Below are 21,619 nucleotides of genomic sequence, written 5' to 3'. Positions count from 1 at the left end.
TGAGGTAATGTACTGACAAAAGGGCTACAATGGCTCATTAAACTGAAACACATCTGTAGCATATATTGAAGCTCTTCTGCCAAGATACTGACTTGATGTAGAAACTGTTTTGGCCACAGTTGCTTATAAAGTCATAGGATTTGTCCAGAGGTTCCTCGTTCAGGTAAGTGGAACTGTAGCTCGTCTGAGGCACAACTAGCACATAATCCTGGAAAGACACGGCACATATTAGACGACGTTCTTTATTTGGGTACCAGTAGCACATGCTGCATTAAGATCTCGTGAGAAAAACTGCAGGCTTAAGAGTTTTCAGAAAATGACTTGAGTTCTCTCCTGCCACACTACACGTGTGTAGAGGAGACTTCAGAATAAAAGGCAAAGATCAGGAGAAGACGGTGGCCGATAAAGAGTGCAGAGATTTTACAAAATAAAATTCAAAAACTCAGTAAAACTTACCAGCCACAGCGTCTTGCCTGAGGGTATCTGCACAGTGAGGAAGATCTCGTGGTCGGTCACGTCCAGAATGATCTGATTCTCAGAGATCAGGACGTTACGGCAGCCGTAAGCGTGGGGACAGAAGGAGGCGTTGGCATAACCTAAAGCACACAGGGTAAAGTAAAATTCACTGTGTTCTTACTTAACTGACCTTCAAACTCTCCTATCAAAGCTTTCTTTAGAGTTGGTGAAAATAGTTTTCCAGAATTTTATTTGCTTTTAATTTTGCAGTGAATTTTTGTTTACGTTTTGTTACGTATTTGTTGCTTTATATTCATCGCTGTGCATTCGGGACTACAGTTCTCGCAGATTCTGCGTCCCCGGTACTCAAGTGTGAGGTCTTACCTTGCCAGATTCGTCCTCCGTTAATGTAGACCTGCACAGGATAGGTGGGGTGGAGAGGCTGGTGATAGTGGAGGATGAAGACGTAACGGCCCAGGGCATGGACGCGAGTCGAGAACACTGCTGCATTCTGGGTGAAGGAGACGATGAGAGTGGTGACGTCGCTTTTTAAAGAAATATCCGTAATCCACATTCTTTTCAATACTTTCCTTGACTGAATTATCCGTAAGCCTTTCAACAGGTTATTTTAAGTCTCCGCTATAGTTAAAAAGTTTACTGTGCTGCATTTTTAGATCAATAAAGTTTTGGTAAAAACAAATCAAATTCTTACTCCTGTAACTTAAGCTCAGTGTAATAAATGTATCCTATTCCTCTTGTGGCGCCCATACCGCATGAGAATACAAGAGGATATGGTTGAATATGAGCATCAGTCCAGATTTTAGCTGTTCACAGTCCATTTGAATCGATTAACGCTCACCGTTACCTGCACTGAGTCCAGCCTGACGTGGTCGCTGTTATCTGCTCCATGGGGAGGTCTTTCTCCTCCGGTCCAGGCCGACTCATCCCTCTGCTGGAAGGGCGTAGAGGGAGCTGCTGCAGGGGAGGCCAGGATGGGCTCCTGCATGGAGGAGCTCTGGCCGTCCTTCAGGACCACAGAGTCTGACGGGGTCTGGAAGTGTGAGGGGGCACAGGAGGAACTGTGGCAAGACAGGGAAAGAGGTTGGTTAAGGCAGGTATTTTAAAAGTTTGTGGATATTTATAAGGCAGTTTTTATAGGTATGAACAGTTATCTTATGCTACTCTACCTGTCAGGTGAGAACTGTCCATGAGTGCTGATGCAGTGGACTTTAGGTTCAACGTACTCCATGGTAAACTGGTCTTTAGGCACCAGGTAGACTTTGTGCTGCAGACAATGAAGAGACACACAGGTTGGCTTTTTAACAGAGGCACGCACCAGTGCTTGAAGGGATCGATCAGTCCACTTAATCTCAAAATTAAACAATGATCGTTTGAATGATTAATACATTTGGTGATTTATCAAAAGTACACTAATTAGAGGTTCTAAAATGTGAAGATTGACTTGGTTTTCTCTGCTTTCATATCACTGTAAACTGATAATTCTCATTTTTGTTTTTGGCTCATTCTGCAAGCAAAATAAGGAATTTTAAGACATTACTTGGACAATGGTTATGATTAGGTATATTTCTGACATTTTATCAGTCAATCACTTAAATAACCATTGAATTAATTGAAAATAATCCCGCATCTTGCATGTTTCCAACACATCTAAAGTGAGCTCATCATGTGACCGCTGCCCTCTGGGTCTGAGTGTAGTTCTCACCAGGAAGAAGCTGGCGCGGTCGGAGACGAGCTGGACCTCGGTCTCGGCGGGCAGAGAGAAGACAGCCACTCTGTTCTGTGCATCGATGGCCACGACTCGACACAGGAAGCTACACACACACACACACACACACACACACACACAGTGATTAAGAGCTGTTGGCAAAAAACACAGACTCTTCACTGCAGCCACTAAATACAGTATCCTCTTTTACACCGTCACCCGTGCGAAGGATGACACATTGTTTACATCCTCCTGTCAAGTGGGCATCATTGTACCATTGGTGACCATTGTCCTATAGGGTGTACATTTATTTTTTGCCAGTTATTCCACAATATGCCCCCCCCCAATCCAATATGAATGAAATGTGACAAAGGAGGCAGAAATTAAAAAAACTCTCTTGCTGATTTTAGGCTCTTAATTCATTTTTTTTTTTTAAACTGTCATTTCAAATTTTGTATCTGCTTTCCTATACAAATGGGTTTACTAGGTTAGATTTCTTCAAATGTATTTTCTTTGACTACCTATGAGTATATGTCCAACATATTTTTAAAAAAAAAACCAAAAAAACCAACAACAAAAAAAAAAACACACACACAATCCCTTCTCTTCTCTTCCTCTAAAGTGTCAAAAACGTTTTTACTCCTGCATCCAATTCCCTAAAATACCAATTTCTAATTTCATCCACAATCTGCAGGTCTACCATCATCCTTAATATAATAATTTTCTTTCTTTCTTTCATAAAACCTCATTTCTCTCCTTAAGAACTTGTTTGCGGCAGAAACCTGAAAACGACCACAGACGAGATTTAGCACCTCAAGGCGATTCCACCAAATGATTAAAGAATCAGTGCTCTGAGATCAACCATGTACCTGTATTTGCAGTGTAAAAGGGTGACACGGTGCTGGTGGGTTCGTGCTCCCGGCATGTTGACGGCAACAGACAAAGTTTGCGGCAATTCTTCCTCACTGGAATATTCCACCACCAGAACGTAATCCCCGGGAGACGGCAGACGGCCTTGCAGCTCGACGCTGATCTGCAGCAGGAATGGAAAATATGTTTATTAAACCTCTGCGCGTGCTGCAGTTTTGGACATGAGGGCATAAAACTGAAAAGTCTGAGTGGCTGAAGTGATTTTTTTTCTCGCTTTTTCAGCTCATCAACCAGCTAAAATATACGTATCACGCAAGCATTTTCTAATTCTCACATTCACCCTCTTACATCGTAGCCGCTGCAGACGGCCATGTCCGGGTGGCGCGGGGTGACCTTCTCAGTTGGGCAGGGGCGCGGCAGGTGGTTGTCATTGCGGCAGCTGGCATCATTGCCGGAGATGGAGGGGAAGGAGTCCAGAGAGAGATACCTGTACAGCAGACAGCTAGAGAGGCAGACAGAGAGAGGTTAGAGAGGACAGACAGACTAAAAGCCATGGTTGTTTGTGTACAGCTTTTAAAAAAAAATGTATTTATGAGGACCATGTGTCTTCACAAAGACAGAAAGACTGAATTCTCTCACAAGGATAGCAAGGTAAGATTCTCAGTTTGAGGACATTTCTGTGCTTTCGTGCTTCGCTTCGGTTCATATTAAGAGCTGAATTAGTCGCAGTAATTAAATAGCTTTAGTAGTTAAAACCTGTTTCACATGAGGAGAAAAAAGCACTACATTCAACACAAGTGCACATGCTAGCCATAGAAATGTAGACATGGAAACTCATGTGAAGCTATCCTTAACTTAAGAAATTCTTGTTGTAACGGTTAGTGATTTTCTTCTGCTTGTCGATTCAAAGGAATTGTTTGACCTTTTGGGAAATATGCTTATTTATTTTCTTATCAAGAGTTATAATGAGATATTACATGTAAATCAATGCGTTTTAGAGGCGCTGGTTGGCAGATTTATTATCTTATCTTTGGACAGAGCCAAGCTCGTTGTTTCCCCCCGTTTCCAGTCCAGAACATTAAACTCTTCCTTAAATTTAAAACATGTTTCACATGGCAAGAAGAAAAAAAACAAATCACATTCAGTGCATAATAGAGCACTAGCTAGGCAAACGTTTAAACACTTGTGGAGCTGTACTTAATGAAAGAAAGAACTGGTTGGCTACCAGTCAGTGATTTTCTGCCACTGATCGACTGGTTGATTTTTACTGAAAAATATACGTATGTATTTACTTCTGGTTGCCGTCAGGTACAGAGCTGTAGGTGCAGGGTTCTGTAACCCTGATCTGCAGGATGGGAGCTTCGTAGTAGGCACTGGGCAGCAGGACTAAGTAATCCTGAGGGTAAAACAGAGCATGAATACAGCGTTGTCGTGTCAATGAACAATAGACACATACAGTGTAAATTTCACAGTGAAAACACAAACTCGTGCTGATATGTTTATGGGAGGTTTGGTAAATAAATTGTTCCATTTTGGTCGTTATCTTGACTAAACATGACAATGCATTCCTTCCGAGGCTCTCTGTCCTAATGTTGGCTTTGTGTCAACTGTTAGAGCCTAAAGTGTTTGTACACATGTATAAAAACAGGTGTGTGTGTGTGTGTGTGTGTGTGTGTGTGTTTCTGTCTGTCTGTCTCACCAGCAGGATTCCCTCAGCCTCAATAACCACAGTCCAAGTTCCCGGGTTCAGGACAAACGGTTCCACAAAGTTATTCTGGGGAACGTTGACAAAGGTCGGCTCCACACTCGGAGCAAAGACGATCTGTTTGGACTGCTCCGAACCTAGAAGACATACACAGACACGCCAGAAATGTCCAGTGTTAGATATTAAAATTGAAATGCAATCAAAAGAGAGAATAAGTGAATACTGTAGATGCATGTGAAAATTGGGCAAAATAACATAAATTAGCAACACTAAAACTATTTAAGAGACAGTTTTAGAGAAAAAAAACTGCAATAAAATTTGATAGATATACAAAAATACAGTTGTAGAGTAGCCAGGAGATGAACTTACAGCAAAACACACAAATAATCACAAATACATTTCTTCTACTGATGTTTGTTTTAACTCCCAGTCAAAAACATTCATACTGATACTCTCTTGTGATTGGTGGAGACCTACCTCTGCGGTTCACCTGATAGGCTGTTATTTTACCGTTGGAGGTGGCGCCCTCAGAGTTTACGTATCTGAGGATGAAACGAGTCAGATAGACGTCTGCCTCGCTCACATAAACCTGTAGCTTCACTGCAGTCTACAGGGTCACGGTCCAAAGGGGATCGGAGGGAGAAAAGGAATAAGTAGGGGAGAGGAGGAAGTGTGGAGGAATGAAGATATGAATTCTTAGTCTTAAGTCCCTGAAATCTGCACTGATCTGTGGCCCTGAAGGTGAGAGTAGATAGAGCTTCCTGAGCGAGAGCAGAGGCCGCCAACGACAGTCGCTCAAAACAGCCAACAACCACAAACATCCCTCCATCATCATGTCTCTTCTGACAGATAGACACCTGACGGGACAGGAGCATGAAGAACGGAAATACAGAGAGGAGGAGAAAGCAGATCTGTAGCCAGGAGGAACGCTGTGCTCCAATCAAGTGGGTCAAAAACTTGAGAATGCCTCAGTCTCAGACTTTATAAGCCAAATAAGCTTTGTTCCCATGGGTTTCTAACATTTCTGCTCCAGCCTGCTTTATATCACCGGCCATCCCATCGTGACACGTGCAGAGCCATGTCTGAAACACTGGTTTGCCCTCTAGCTCTGTTACTTTTTGGTTATTTCCTTGCCAACGTGTCCTCTGATGCTCATTCTTTGATTGATCTGTCTTCAGGCTAGCTCAGTAGTTTTTGGACATCTCTCTCATTCCTAGAGGACTGCATTATCTCTGTTGATTAATACTTCGGTTTCTGTTCTGTTCAAGCTACTCTACTAGCAGTGAGTTTTAGTTTCGCGATTACATTGAACATCTATCCACCTTCATGTACCTTCATGTATGAGTAGGGACTCAGTAATCGAGTCCCTACTCATAAAACATGGCACCGGGTTGAGAATTTATTACTTATATATCTGGAACACAGCTTAAGTCTGGAGCAAAGCATGGAAATCAAGGGAAAAGAGACAAGAGGAAGTGCCTTCGAATGGAGGGATGGAAGGAATAAGCAACGACAGAAGAAGTGGAAGAAAAATTATTCCTCTTCCATCATCTCCTATTGTAATCCTGGGATAAGTGATAAAAGGCCAGAAAGAGGAAAAGTAGTGTCAGTTTAGTCCCAGCGCAGCACTTACAGTTACCACAGTAGTAGCTCCAGCCGTCCTCTATGACCGACACCCTGCCCCGAACATCCGAACCCCCCCAGTTGGCGTAACGCAGCACCACATGGAAAAGGTCTGGAGAGCTGACTGACACTGACACCAACACCTTGGACTGCCAAGGGACCAACGAGCAAGGCAGCAGGCAGGATCGGGACACGAGACAGAGAGAAATAGAAGAGCAAAGGAAAGAAAGACAGAGAGCGAGAGAGAAAGGGGGGAGAGGATGAAGAGGAAGTGGGATTGGGAAGAGGGAGGAGTATTGGGAAGACGGGGTTAGGGTGAGAGCAAGGGAGGAAGGGAAGGAGGGAAGAGAGGAGGTTGAAGAAAAGGAGGAGGTGTAAAATATTAGGAAGCAGTTAGATGGGAAATAAAGGGAATACCAAGGGGTGGCAAATGAGAAGAGGAGGGAATGAACGGAGAGGAGATAGAAACGGAGAGACAAGGGAGAAGAGGGGGACGAGGGAGGAGTGATGGGGAGACAAAGTGGGGTGGAGGGCAGGGAAGAATAAAGGAAGGAGGAGAGTTTAGAAAACACCAACACAGACAGAGAAACCAAGCCAAAAGAGAGACCTTAATACCAGCCCCTGCACCACCAAAAGCAAACCAGGCACCGTTTACAACATACACTTTAACCCCCAATATTCAACCCAACATACTGTATTTCTCTTTGGATTTCCACTTTTCAGTACAAACACGCATGGGAGCTCCATGATAAATCTTTCCTGAAAATCCACTCGATGCTTTTACAGCTTCGTAGTTTCATTAACAAAATGAACTCCCGGACATTTCAGAACTAGGAGTACAAGTGTAATGTAAGTTCTGTCAACTACTCCTTCCACAGAGGAGAAAGTAAATGTCAACATATGTAACATGGTGAACTCCTCTGTATTTTAGAGGTACAGTATATGTGCTGAGAAGTAATTCTACCAAAGAGAAATATCCACACAACATTCAGCCCTGGAGCAAGCGGTCTAATTCAAGCAGGAGGAGCATAAACGATGGGCCACAGTCACAAAAATATCAATGCACACAAAATTCATACCACAAAATTGAACCATTACTTTTATAGACAGGTTAAACGGAACAACAAATCTGTGAGATGACAATAAATATGGTTTTAGTATTTAGAGGTGTTAAAAATACTACATTAAATTAAACATGAGCAAACAAAAGCAGTTCATTTCTTTCAAGGTATTTGGAGTTTGTTTGCATCACAAACACGCTCTATCTTCATCTTTAATCCATTTCATCCTGAGCTACTGTATCAAAACGAAATGAAATCTGACTGAATTTTAACCGTGTGAAAAGACGTGTTCCTACCTGGATCGGGGTCATCTGAGCGTAACCTCTCCAGCTGAAGTCTTTGAACTCAAGAGGGTTGTAGCCGAATCGCACCGCTCTGCCATCCAGCATGGTCCCCTCCTCAATCTCAAACTTCAGATGATGGAGGTCTGGGAAGTAATGATCTGGACGAGGTCTGCAGGCACAGGAAAATCCATTTAGAAAGTAAAAGTGCTGACGTAGAAACATCACGGTCTGGATTACATCTTCTAAAGGTCTCTAGCAGGTTTGAGACGTACTTTTTTTCTCATTTTAAAATGTAGCAAGTTACTGCAATTTATTTCTTGCGCTCTCTATATGCATCTTGATGTCTTATTACATTCCTATTGTATATTACTTCCTCTATCATTAATTATCCATTACCAGAAAGCGGAAGGAGACAAAGAGCGATTGTGAAGAACTCCCAAAAAAATGTTTATCGCCTGGTAAACCCACAACATTCAGGGACGCAAGGATAGACAAGCAGCAGCAGCGTTTGTTTGTGATACATGGCAACTGGAACAAATCAAATATCATCACAGTTAATTTAATAGTGACATATCGATGTTTACAAGTTCAACAAATGCTGCTTGAAATTCCTTCCAGGCCTGTTTAGCTGCCGTTGAACTCACAGGTTACACTTTGGTCCGTCCACGTTGGGTCTGCAGCGACAACGGCCGTTCCTCTCTCCACAGGACTGACCTGCCGAACCCCCGATGTCACACTGGCAACCTGCACACGCAACACGCACGCGTAAAAGGAGGGCGTCGTCACAGTGACCAAGCTTTTCTTTCATGGGGAAAACTTACGATGGCTTTAAAGTGTTACTCTAGCTTTGTACTGATGAAGACTTACCCTGGCAGCCAAAGTAGCTGTGCTCCTGCAGGTTGTAGTAGCCATCTTTACATGTAGAGCAGGTTCCACTGCAGGCGTTTGGTTTACAGTGACACTGACCAGTTTCCTGTCAGGCACAAGAAAGACGCGACCACTATTAGTATGATAACAGGAAACATGGAGACTGATCTTACAGGGCTTTTATTAAGAAAAAGCACAGTACCAACCATCATATTGTCGGTTTAATAGTGGACAGAAATGGAGACAAAACTATCAAAGTTCCAACGTAACAATCCCTATAATACTTAAATTGTTTTTCACAACAAAAGAAAAACAACACAGCTTCAACTTCACATCAGCCACAAACTCTTAAATCCTAAATTTGAATTTCTGTGTTTCGGTGCGTGTGAAAGCCGCTTCATAGCATATTCACCTCTCCAAGATGGCATTACAGAGCCAATACTCAGGAAAAGTCAAAATATGGACTGGAAGGCACAGTTCGTTTCAGAGGAAGGGGCACGGTTTAACTTGCTCACCTGTGCACACTCTGCAACTCCACTCAGAGTCCCTGCAATATGACACTCACAGTCTGCGGGAGAAAGCAGACGCACAGACATTAGTCCATTTATGGGCTGCATTCACTGCACTCATTCTAGTGAGACATTATGTGAGGTCTGTGTGAGTGTATTCGTCCTATAGCTTACTGGAGCATCCCTCAGGCGTGTCAGGAGATAGGTTCCAGTACAGAGGTTTACATTTGTCGCAGGCTGGGCCCTCCACGTGGCGACGGCACTCACATTGGCCCTGAGTGAATAAATGCACAGGTAAACCAATATGTCCATTGCTACTGAAGAAAAATATGGCTAACGGTGCTACGGCAGGCATTTACGCAATCACACAGTGTCATTTCCCGCATTTGACAGAATTTTCAAGACATCTTACACGAATTCAGCATGTTTCTGTATGTCAGGGTAAAATACAACAGGAAGCAGGATCTGTCAACAGCGGCAGTGTAGAATTTCGCATTTTACACCTAATTTTACACCATGAAGTCATTACAGATGATGCACATTACAGAAAAGCAATGACATTTTAATATAACAATAGTGTACATCGAAATAAAATTAAGTCAAGAGTGTCCTGATACAGTATGTAGCTTGACCCGGCCTTTCATTCAATTTCATTTAATTTTCAGTAATTGTTTTTCATTCACGTCACTGCTTTCATCTCACCTCTTTCACTTGAAATCCTTCTGTGTTTCTCATGTTGGAGGTTATTGTGAATTTGATTTTTAAAATAATCATGAGACAAACAAACAAACAAAAAAAATACTCACCACCGGTGGCTGTACCACATTCTGAACAGAGCCGACAGGGTGACAGGTACCAGCTTCAAATGTCAAAGAAAAAACAAGAACCATCACTCAGTTTGTTAAAGGGTCGATGTGTGAGTTTGGGTGTCCATCATTGTTACTGTTTAAGGCTGAAGTTTGAAACATACTGATATATTTAACATATATTCAGTATGCAACAAAACGGAGTACACCCCTCTGCAATATCACCAAAATGTTACATGATTCACAATTGTACCATCTTACAATAATTGTGTTACATTCAAGTTGAAGTGTAGGGTACTTGATCTTATGTATAATTAAAAATAGACAGGTTAGAAATGGACCCCAAAGTACAACCTCACTGCAGAAAAAAGGGATCGCAACTGTCCCTTCCAATGAAGGCTAACTGCATGAACGAGGTTGTAGAAGAACCGCAGCCTCCTCAGTTCAAGTTTTCAGCTAACTAGCATGCGAGAAAAGTTTCTTCAGCTCCGTCCACGGATTTGAATCCTAACATTATTTTTGCATCAAACATCAGCTCAACTGCCTGGACATGCCACCAAACCTAACGCTGTTCATTTTAACCTGTATGTGTGTGTGGCTGCGTGATTCACTGAGTGATTAGCTGTAGATCACAGTAAGTGCAGCTGTCACACTTGACTTCCATTGTGTGTGTGTGTGTGTGTGTGTGTGTGTGTGTGTGTGTGTGTGTGTGAGTGTGTGTAAAAGTGTTTGTGTGTGTGTGTGTGTGTGTGTGTGTGTGTAAGTGTTTGTGTGTGTGTGTAAAAGTGTGTGTGTGTGTGTGTGTGTGTGTGTGTGTGTGTGTATAAAAGTTTTCGTGTGTGTGTGCGTGTAAGTGTTTGTGTTTGTGTGTGTTTGTGTATGCGCGATTACCTTGGCAGTTGGGGAAGCCGTAGGCGCCGTGTGCACAGCTGTCACACCTAATTCCCACCACATTGGGCAGACACACACACTGTCCTGTCACCTGGTCACAGCTGGTGTAGCGAGAGCCCTCCGCAGAACACTGGCAGGCTGCAACAAACACATTTTCAACTCCAGTTATTCATCGGTTCATTTATGAATTGATCTATATCGTACTGATATATTTACAGTGGCTTCAGAAGGTATTCAGACCCCTTCGCTTTACACTTTCTTGTGTTGTAGATTTAATTGTGAATGGTTAAAACTGCTATTTTTGTACAGTACTTGAAACCAGCCAGTGGTGGAAGAAGAGTTCAGATCCTTTACGTAAGCAAAGTATCAAAACCACAGTGTTAAAATGCTCTATTACAAGAAAGATGTAGGTGTAAGATTTTTTACAGATTTTTCACCTAACTGTAAATCTATAAAGTAACTCAAGTGACCAGATAAATGTAGTGGAGTAGAAATTTGTTGGAATAGAAGTAGAAACTAGCAGAAATACTCAAGTAAAGTACAGGTTTCTCCAACCTGTACCTAAGTACAGTACTCGAGTAAATGCAATTAGTTACTTTCCGAGCATCAGCGTCCAAAGAAGCTTTACAAATGATACACAGTCAAGGTGTTGCCATTATTTTTCGCCTGGCAGGTATTTGAGGCAGGATTATAGTTCGGCGACGTACGCGTGCAGCTTGGGTAACCATAGTAACCAGGAGCACACTGGTCACACGACGCTCCGCTGTAATTGGGCCGGCAGTGGCAGTGACCCGAGGCAGTGCAGCTGGCGTCCAGTGAGGTGCGGGGATCACAGGTGCACGCTGAGAAAACGACAAGTGAGACATCTCGTTACAGAACAAACACTAACAAAGTAGAAGTCGATATTTGGTCCGTGGTCCGGTTTTTGCTCCTTTGATTTAAGTTTTTCAGAGTGTTTGATCATTTTTCAGGGGTATATTCATTATGATAGCATAATATTTGAATTCCATAATAGCTAAGATATGCTGAATTTCTAGAATTAGTAGCATTAGAGCCATTAGATACATCCTCTGGATGAGCTGGTTGACTTCCTGTTGGAATCAATTTACTGATTTAAGGGTTTCATGACTTTTCAAATTTCTTTTGGACCTAATGGATCAAATTCTGATAATGCACAGGAGTCATTTTGGGAGAGTTAGTTAGTAAGTTAGTTACTTCGTAAGTTAATTAGTCTTTTTTGGGCCAGTGTGCATTATGTGATCCTGCAATACCAAATGTGTCCACTGCACCGGAATCACCTCCAGAATCAAATCAAGTGCTTTTCTTGAGGGTTTGGTGATAGACCTTTCTACTACAAGCTGTGTGGTGCCAACAAAACCCTAGCCTGATTCCGGCCGTGTATCTGGCTTTTCAAGAACTGTATCAATGAGGACAATGATATCAATGATATCAATAATATCAGTTTCATCTAAATTGTTCTGACAAGGTTTGGGTTTAAATAGCTTTGACATTTTGTCAATTTCTGCTGCTGGATTCATTCTGCTTTACACTGAAAAGGCTTCAAGAATCATAAAATTTAACAAGGCAATATAACACCTCACAAGTAGGTGCATAAAGTTAAGTGTTACCATGTGCACCTCTGCATGTGAGTCCATGTGTGTGTAGTCCAACGGGATATTACATTTTCTCTTTTCATTACAGTATGTGGGGATCAGCAGTAACAGATGCATTTAATCTGACTCCCTCTCCAGGTTTCTGTGTGTGAATGCCTGTGCGTTTTGTGTGTGTGCGTGTGTGTGTGTGTGTGTGTGTGTGTTTGTGTGTGTACCTTGACAGTTGGGGTAGGAGTGGAATCCAGATCTGCACTGTTCACATCGAGGTCCCTGAAACTCAGGTTTACACAGACAGCGACCGGATGCATCGCAGACTTCAGGGAGAGAGCCGACTGAGCTGCAACCACACACTGGAGAGAGAGAGGGAGAGAGGGAGAGAGAGAGAGAGAGAGAGAGAGGAAGAGAAGGAGAGAGAGAGAGATGAAGATAGAGAGAGAGAGAGAGAGAGCGAGAGAGAGGGAGAGAGAGAGAGAGAGAGAGAGAGAGAGAGGACATATTCAACAAAATATCTGTTTTTAACTGATGATGTTTCAGATATCTGCTCATTCACAAGTGATTCCTTTCTATGCTAAGATGACACTTTACAGTGTTTTTCATTTGAAAGAGAGACTGGCTCCCCAGTCTCACCTGGTGTTAAACATGACAATGACACACATGATCATCGCTGGAATTTGCGTTTGCACCTGGAATTAACAGGCTTTCTTGTTTTGTCAGGTGATATGGAATAAATCCTCTAGTGCAGTTCATGCAGTTTTACATTACAGCATCTAAATATTGGTATACTACACTTTTGGAAACTAAATCATGAAATCATTTATGTATGGACAGAATAACCAGAGAGGAATGTCTGTTTCTGACTAGTCGAGCAAACTAAACACCTGACAAATCAAATGTCTTCATCGCATTGATGAAAAAAATCCAACATTGTCTTCAAGTATCGTGTCTAATATTATTTAGGACAAAATGATTTGTAGGTGTTGCCGATGGTATCATGATGTTGTCAGCTTTTCATTGAACTACTCGCAGCATCCAAATCACTACATACTAAGTAACTAACATGTTGTCTAACGAACAAACAGAGATAGACTGGATCCCCCTCTATGTAGAAAGAGACGATAAATGATCATCTGAAGAATATAATATATATAATATATTTTTCACATTATACTTTGTTTCCAACTGCAGAGAGAGAGTCGGCGAGAAAGAGCAGCCACGAGCGACTCACGTTGGCAGAGCGGGTAGTTGAAGTAGCCCGGTGCACACTGGTCGCACTGGTAGCCCTGGAAACCGCTCCGACACACACTGTGACCGGTCACCATGTCACATGACCCATCCAGACAGCCGGGGCCTGAACACTGACAGGCTGGATGGACACACACACACACACACACACACACACACACACACACACACACACACACACACACACACAAAACACAGACCAATAAATGACACATCTTAAAGAAAAGGACAGACAAGAGCAGTGTACAATATTTGTGAATGTCTGTTTGTTTGGACACTGAATTTACTTGAAGTATTTTGAAGATGACTGTGTGTTTACCGGCCTCACTGACTGAAGGAAAGGTGGAAGAGTGAAACTATTAACAGTGATTAGCACATCTTCGTGGAATGCTGTTTACTCAGGAGTGTGTGTGTATGTGGGGTTACTCCTGGGTGGCAAACTAACAGGATAAATAAACAAAGCGATAAATAAAGTGCCTGGAATTTCTGGCTCTGTTTGTGTATTTGTATTTTTGTCCGAGCGTTTGTGTGTGTGTGTGTGAAACAAATGGGCCACAACCCATGACACTCAGCAATAAAATAGCTGTAAATTTTGCAGTCTGGTGATTTGAACAAACTCCCAAAGTGACCATTTTCAATTCATCTTCAACAGGGGCTTTCTGTCCCAGAATCATCATCCTCATCATCATCATCTAAAATGTGATTAAAACATCACAATCGTAGTTTCTTCTTGTCTAGTGCCAAAAAGTGCCATAAAATGTTTTGTGACCTGTATTTTTGTCCAAACAAACATCACGTCAACAAATTGACAAACCTTTATATTTATTTAATCCATTAGTTGATCAGCAATTATTGGTTGATAACTACTTAATTGTTTGTCAATTTTGAATTCCAAAAATGTAATCGCAGGTCCAAAATTTGAGAATATGCTGCTTTTCTTGGTCTTACCCTTTTAGTAAACTGAAAATTTTTGGACTGTTGGTTGGATAAAACAAAGATGTGATTGAATTTTTCAGAGTTTCCTGATGTTTTATTGGCTGAAGGATTCATTGATTAATAGAGAAAGTAACTTATGAATAATGAAAATAATCCTTCGCTGCAGCCCTGATATGTCCGTCTCTCACCCTGACAGTTGAGTCCATAGAAACCCGGAGCACAGGTGTCACAGTGGTCACCAGTGAAACCTGGCTTACAGATGCAGGTTCGAGTTCGGGGGTCCGGCCTGCACGAGTTATCCACAGTACCCGCTGCACTGCACTCACAGTCTGCAGAGAGAGTACAAACCTGTTTGTTGGAGTTTGATAAATTGTCAATAATATTACTTTCCTCATGATGAGAATGAATTTCTCTTTTACTTTCCAAATGATATTTATAACAGACAAAAGTCCCCCCAGTAAACCAAACATGAACGGGCAGAACCCCAGAAGGTGGATATGCAGCCCATGAAAAACATGCATGTGTGAGGTTGGACTGAGCAGCGTCTTGGTCCATCTTATCACATTCCACCGAAATTCCTTTCAAACTACAATGATTTTCCCAGAACTCCCCTTCTGACGTCAACCAAAACAATCAACAGCCCAAGAGGTGAGAAGAAAGTGTGGGAAAATGCAAATATCAGAGACAAGGAGGAATGGCTGTAGTCAAGTGTCAGTTAACTGTACTTCATTTTCCTTTTTCCTTGTTTTCTTTTATTTTTTTCCACTGCTTTCCTTAACTGAGCCCATTTATTGTAAACACACTGCAGTAGTTTAGGTATAAGAGAACTGAAACCTTGACGGTGCTTCAGCAGCAGCACAACACTACACAAAGAAAAGGAAATAAACCCCAGAACAGGGCAGAGAGACTAAATTTAAGGTCTTACTGATGATCTCTCCTGCTGGTTTTGCCTCGCCGTTGTTGTTGGTGGGATAGGTGGGGATGGCTGGTGGAGAGAAAGAGTGAGATTAGAAGCCAGGAAATAATTCACAAGGTTTCTCTGAGCGATTTTTTCCGACTTTTAATTGCTTGCACCGATTCTGTCAAAGCTCGGTCTCTTCAGGTACCGAAATCCAAGCCCAGACAGTTTCTTTCGAGGTGTTTTCTGTTGCTCTAACTCACGGTAACAGTCAGGGAAGTTGATGAAGCCGCTGGCGCAGGAGTCACAGTTCTCCCCGGTGTAATTCGGTTTGCAGAAACAGCGACCGGTCAGATCCTCACAGGTACCGTCTGTAAACTCTGACTGACAGTCACAGGCTGCAGGGAGGCAGAGGGAGATACGGCAAAGGATGGATATTTTATCTTCGCCTTTGACAAGTAAATGCTCAGAATTAAGTTTCGTGTCCATCTGATCTTGTCATCCGAGGGACGACTGTCACTCACGTGAACAGGCCAGCGGGGAGTCAATGGGGTGGTCAGGTGACCTGTAGTAGGTGGGGATGCAGCGCTCACAGTTGACTCCAGTGGTGTGATGCTGACAAGGAAAAGTTTCCAGAACAGTTACCTCATCTTGACTGTAATCAATAACAAAACTCAATAACTTCCTGACTTTCCCTTTTATACTTTTTTTTATAAAATCTTAACCATCTGCAGTCTGAAGCCGTTGTTGTCTGATGCAGCATCACCGAACCGTTTACGACTGAACACAGTGTCAGTTACCTGACAGTTGAGGCAGACTCCCCCTCCTCTGTGGTGGCCGTGGACATCGATGCTGCCCCTCCTCTGATCAACTTCGGGGTCGTAGTAACAGTCGAACGAATGGCGGTGACAGTTACACGCTGAAACACACAAAATGAAACACAATATAACAGTTCGAATATGAAACAGAGCAGCTAATAAATACAGATAGAATGTCGATATCTGAAATATCAATACCTGCAGTGTTGGCAAAAAAGACTAAATGACAAATACACTAAAATGACGACCAAACTAAATTAGGGTAAGTGACAAAAGTCTAGCTTGACCACGGAGCTCACTTTTGGTGACCACAAATAGCATTTTAATGACTAATTTCATAGTTTGTATTGAGTTGTTATCATTATTTTCATTAAGAAAGGAGAGATTTAACTCATTTCTCTCTGAAATTTAGATTTTTATTAACAAATAAACAAGTATTTAGTATATGTATGTATGTATATAGGTATCTACAGTATAATTATTAGACAACATTTGGAAATCCCAGTCAACTTTAAATCATATCATGAACTAAACAGTATCCAACCTTCTCGATCTTTTCACAAGTAGGTGAATCAACAAAAAACAAGAATGCACAGTTGCACGAATGCTCACACACACACACACACACACACACACACACACACACACACACACACACACACACACACACACACACACACACACACACACACACACACACAAAACCTTCTGAAACAACAGTGTAAACATTCACCTGGGGGGTAAAAAACCGTTGCAAGTCAAAATTGAAGAAGCAGGAAAACAGGAAAAAGAGAATAAAGAGCAGGATAACCAGAAACAAGACAAGACAAAAAGGCCAACTAATTAGTTACACACTTAGTTGCTAAAAAGTACAGTAGAGAATAACCCATTCAAAAACTGAAGTGTATTGTATGTGACATTTGAACCAACCTCAGACATTAATCTCAGTCTGCTCTATGAAGTCACTTCAAATACAGTTGTTCTGAAATCTGTTTCCTCTGGCAGGTGTCCATTTAGCGTGGGCGATTATACACTAAAGATCATATTCAGCATGTTCCCAAACAAGTCAACAAAGACTGAAATGAAAGAAGCTGTAATTAAAACAACCACACAGACTTAATCTTTTCTGGAAGGAACATTTGATCAAAGTCAGTAATCAGATCCTGCAGTAGCCTAAAAGAGACTGCACCAGTCTTTGATGACAGTCAAGGACTGAATAAATAGGGTTTATTCAGTCATGGGCTTTTTGTGATGTGGTGAGAACTAATAAGGCGTTCATTCAAAGAGTCAAGAAAAACAAGATAAGACGAGCTGACGAGTTTGATTTTAACCCCCCCGTGCATGCGTGTATGTGTATTACTGTATATACTTTTAAGTATAAAAGTACTTTGGACACAGAAGCATCCGCTTTTGAAATTACCCACGCACATGTGACAATTAAATTCAGCCAAGCTTAAATATCCATTCATCCACCGCTCCTCTTCAGGTTCTCGTCCCATGCAGGGTGGTAGAGGGCTGTAGCATATCCCAGCGTGCACAAGAGGCGGGGTACATCCTTAACGGGTCGCCAGTTTATCGAAGCGTTAACATACACGCAAAGCTCGTTTTTCTTTATCCTTACAGTACATGTCACCTTATTCATAAGCTAGTGATATAAAATGTAGGGGTGTGTTTGGAATATAACATAAATGTCATATGTCACATAACTCTGATGCTACATTGCATTGAATCCATTATATTATAGATATTAGGTACACACGTGTTTTTTGTGCTTTCCATTTTGCTGTGGAGCAACTGGTTTCTCTCTGGTTCAACATATAATCGATTTGACTTCAGTCTTACTTTTTACAAGCTCTCATACTGTCGCCAAAAAAAACAAAAACAAAAAAACTCTGGGCTACCACAACCTTTGGAGAAGAAGGAGAAGAGGAAGAAGAAAAAGAAAATGAAAACAACGAGGAAATGACTCGTTTTAGTGGCTGTGTAACTGATGCCTTTGATTATATGAATAAAGAAAACAGGAGTTTAATGGCCCAAATTTAACCTTAGCATTAGACAGAAGATTCCATGTATCTCTTAACTAATCTAAGATACAAGAAAGAAAATTGTATCCTAGAGAAGTACATGTGCACAAAGCCCAGACCAACCTTTACTCTTCACACAGGGCCAGTGAAACCCTGACAGAGTTTTCCCTTCTTATCTGCCCCTCAGCGCCTGAGAGGTGCTGGCTGAACAAACCAGCGCTCCTTATCCTCCAGCTCTGACTCCAGCCTGATTGTGCTGAGTGTTTTTTTCTCAGATGAGCCAAACTGGAAGGTCTTTTTTTTCTTGAAATGACCAAAAAAAAAAAACAACTCTAAAAAGACTTCTGACAGCGATCCAGCGTAGTCACTCAGTCAAGTGTTTAGCAAGGCAGACCAGAATAACTAAACTTGTGAAAAGAGAATCAAAGTCCTGCTCCCAGAGCTACACCACCCTCTGCACCACTAATCTCAGCCAGATTATATATTTTCTCATGGACGGTTTATTTAAGCAGTCTTTCAAAAACACTGGGGTTTTCTGTACTGGTTTGTAAAATTCAACAGCTACAGCTCCCATGACACTTTGACAGAACTTCTCCCTGGACTCACCGGATATGAAGTCGTTGAGTCCCAACAAAAGCGTTTCTGCTACAGTATGTTCAACCCTCTGGCTCTGATATTGATCGTATGCGATTTTTTGATTGATTTTTTTCATCTATTCTCAGTCTCACTCCGGCAGCAGCCTCTCTCAGACTATAGCTGGCTAGAGAGGTGTGAAAATGTAGCTTTGGAAGTTATTAATGAGGATATTTAGCATCTGGGCATAAAAAATTCAAGTTTCATGCATCAAGGGGTTATTCCAGCAATTAATGCTGCACTTTCACAAAAGCTGATGAACTCGTAAGAGTCAGTTAAAAAAGACCGCTCAAAATAGAGACCGTTCGTCTCTATTATGGGTTGAGCTCCAAAAATATTGGATCCTACATTTCCCCTAATGCAACCTAATCGTGTTGATCATTAGACCCTCTTGACTTCTGAATTCCATCTTTTTTCAAACTCCACACTTCCTGTTTTTAACACTTTTTGTCAAAACGATTGAGTCTCATGCCCAAGTCGAGATTTTTTTCAGACTTCGGAGAGCTCCTCCCGAGCTACGGGGGACATTATACGACTGTTTTCACAGACTGAGGAGTACGTCTGGCGACATATAAACCGCACTTCAAGTGTAAAATCTGTGGAGTGCCCCTTTAAGTGACATGCCTCGGGATAAGACGAGATAAAATTCTAAAGAAATTGAGTACGTACAGCTTTGCCCAAAACAATCTAATCTTCGTTATATCTGGGTGAAAAAAATCCTAGTACACAAACTGTGATTTGCAGCGTCAACAGAACATTATCCACCACAGTCTCACTGAAGCTTTGAAAGCAACCTTGCAGCACTGCAACAAAACCTGCATCTCCCTGTCTCTGTTCATATCATGTTGACCTTTCCTGACCCTTTCGCTGTTGTGATACCCATGCTGTTCCTTGTTAAATATAACTGCAGCTTTGATAACAGTTGACTCTCACATGTAAATATAACCAGCGTTTTGATAACACCAAGTTCACCCCGACAGACTCAAACAGAAAACATTCAGAGAGATTGTTTGAGGGCACGATCAAAGCTTTTGGCTGATAATCAGCATGAAATCAAGTCATCCATGTTCATGACTCAAAAATCTCAGAAATCTCAAACCCACTTTGTGTATTTTTAACATATAAAATGCCTGAATCAGTCTGCATGCATCAGGAATTATGAACAAACTCTAAAAATTGCTGGCATTTATCTCCGTTCCACGATGACTTTCAATGGAGGGTTTTCCACCCAAACCCACTACTTCCTGGTTTCAATTATCAACAGTAGTGCCAAAGAGGTGTTGGTAACTACTCTGCATCGGCTGGAGGAAGATCTCAAAGTGAAAAGGCATCTCCAAGCACAAATAGGGCAGGAAAAGTGAACTGAAATGTTCAAGATATGTTGAGCATACTCATGTATACTTAATCAGACGGCCTGAAGCATTTTTTCCAAAACCAGACACTGTTGTGTGATGTGCATGTGTGAAAGTTAATAAGAAAAGCCCACATGTGTCTTCAGCTTCATTAAATTAAGGCCAACTAGTTCTGTTGAACCACCACATTCCTCTGCAGGGATCAGTGCTTTAACCCTGTGTGTGTGTGTGTGTGTGTGTGTGTGTGTGTGTGTTTGCGCAGCATGAGTATTTCTACATATGCTTGTGTATGTCAATCCATTGTATCAGGCTGTACTCACGTTCACACTCGTTGGCGCTGTAGGTTGTGGCTGGTTTCCATGGTAACTGGTTGTATCCAGGGCAACACTGGTCACAGGACACGCCACAGGTGTTATGCTGACAGTCGCACTGTAACCTGTAAACAACAACACCACCAACGACAGTATGAGAACAAAAACAACAAACAGCGTTGAAAGGATACAGCGATACCACACAACCAAAGTCTGACTTTAAGTTTACCTCTCAATGTAGTGTTTACACTGTAACACACACACAAGCACACACCTGTGCAGACACACTCAGACAGAAAAAGGCTGAAATATGCCATGGTATGTGCCTCTCTCAGCCAATTGTGTTTTGGGTAAAACATCATTTGAACTTTCCCCAAAAGTTCACATTCCTATACCTCTTACCCTGCTATTGTCACCTCAAAGAGAGAGAAAGAAAGAAAGAAAGAATGAATGAAAGAAAGTGAATGAAAAGAGAAAAGTGTAAATAGACCCCCGTAACAATGAAGGAGTTAATCTTTCTCCTTCATCGACAGCGGCTGACCGCTTCACCCAGGCTTTTAATCCGATTAGTCTGTAAACCTGCAGCCTGTGGAGTGTGGCCAAAACACAGCAGGGAGAGAGTGAAAAACCCTCTTAAAACTATTCTCTCGTCTCTCCGTGTCCTCTTTACCGTTCAAAGAGAGACAAACACAGATGACTGGAGTCACGGGAGAGAGAAGTCTGATCAAAAGGAAGGAAAAAAAACCCACTGAAAAATATTTTTACTCTCCTTTTACAGTCATTTGACTCCAGTCCCAAAACAGCCATTTTCTAAGAAAAGGTCAGATGACTCAAACTGTAACTGAAAGCACAGGTGAAAAGTGAATGTACAGAAACAATGAGCTAGTTGTTCTGTTTTTTCTTTTATGTTTTTTTTTTTTAACACCTTCTCCTGAAGGAGAAATGAGCATGAAATAAGTAGCTGCAGGGGGAAACAAATGGACTTGATCTTTAC

At 41.8% G+C, this 21,619-nt stretch overlaps 1 protein-coding gene across 4 annotated transcripts in view; it reads right to left on the bottom strand.

Annotated features, from left to right (window-relative positions):
* The window catches only part of lama5 (laminin, alpha 5), a 114,615-nt gene that overhangs the window by 31,619 nt on the left and 61,377 nt on the right, over positions 1-21,619 (bottom strand). For 3 of the 4 annotated variants that reach the window (XR_005709354.1, XM_040152220.1, XM_040152218.1), the window contains exons 7-33: positions 20,635-20,750; positions 16,288-16,406; positions 16,012-16,102; positions 15,751-15,885; positions 15,515-15,574; positions 14,778-14,918; positions 13,637-13,774; positions 12,627-12,761; positions 11,506-11,640; positions 10,799-10,936; positions 9,908-9,960; positions 9,276-9,375; positions 9,108-9,160; positions 8,593-8,698; positions 8,370-8,469; positions 7,738-7,894; positions 6,391-6,529; positions 4,752-4,894; positions 4,345-4,448; positions 3,401-3,554; positions 3,052-3,215; positions 2,180-2,288; positions 1,644-1,741; positions 1,322-1,535; positions 841-967; positions 457-596; positions 93-208 (exon numbers count right to left, since the gene is read on the bottom strand). Coding sequence is in view for 3 of the 4 variants with exons in the window: in XM_040152220.1 (XP_040008154.1) it covers positions 93-208; positions 457-596; positions 841-967; positions 1,322-1,535; positions 1,644-1,741; positions 2,180-2,288; positions 3,052-3,215; positions 3,401-3,554; positions 4,345-4,448; positions 4,752-4,894; positions 6,391-6,529; positions 7,738-7,894; positions 8,370-8,469; positions 8,593-8,698; positions 9,108-9,160; positions 9,276-9,375; positions 9,908-9,960; positions 10,799-10,936; positions 11,506-11,640; positions 12,627-12,761; positions 13,637-13,774; positions 14,778-14,918; positions 15,515-15,574; positions 15,751-15,885; positions 16,012-16,102; positions 16,288-16,406; positions 20,635-20,750 (3,285 nt within the window). In the remaining variant the exon portion in view is untranslated. Of the gene's footprint in view, positions 1-92; positions 209-456; positions 597-840; positions 968-1,321; positions 1,536-1,643; positions 1,742-2,179; positions 2,289-3,051; positions 3,216-3,400; positions 3,555-4,344; positions 4,449-4,751; positions 4,895-5,234; positions 5,365-6,390; positions 6,530-7,737; positions 7,895-8,369; positions 8,470-8,592; positions 8,699-9,107; positions 9,161-9,275; positions 9,376-9,907; positions 9,961-10,798; positions 10,937-11,505; positions 11,641-12,626; positions 12,762-13,636; positions 13,775-14,777; positions 14,919-15,514; positions 15,575-15,750; positions 15,886-16,011; positions 16,103-16,287; positions 16,407-20,634; positions 20,751-21,619 lie in introns of all 4 variants that reach the window. The other variant, XM_040152219.1, reaches the window with a different exon arrangement.

The sequence above is a fragment of the Xiphias gladius genome, chromosome 18 (genome assembly GCF_016859285.1).
Source record: "Xiphias gladius isolate SHS-SW01 ecotype Sanya breed wild chromosome 18, ASM1685928v1, whole genome shotgun sequence".
Lineage (NCBI taxonomy): Eukaryota > Metazoa > Chordata > Actinopteri > Istiophoriformes > Xiphiidae > Xiphias > Xiphias gladius.
The sequence above is the reverse complement of the archived record's forward strand: the minus strand, read 5'-3'. Positions and strand labels throughout refer to the sequence as shown.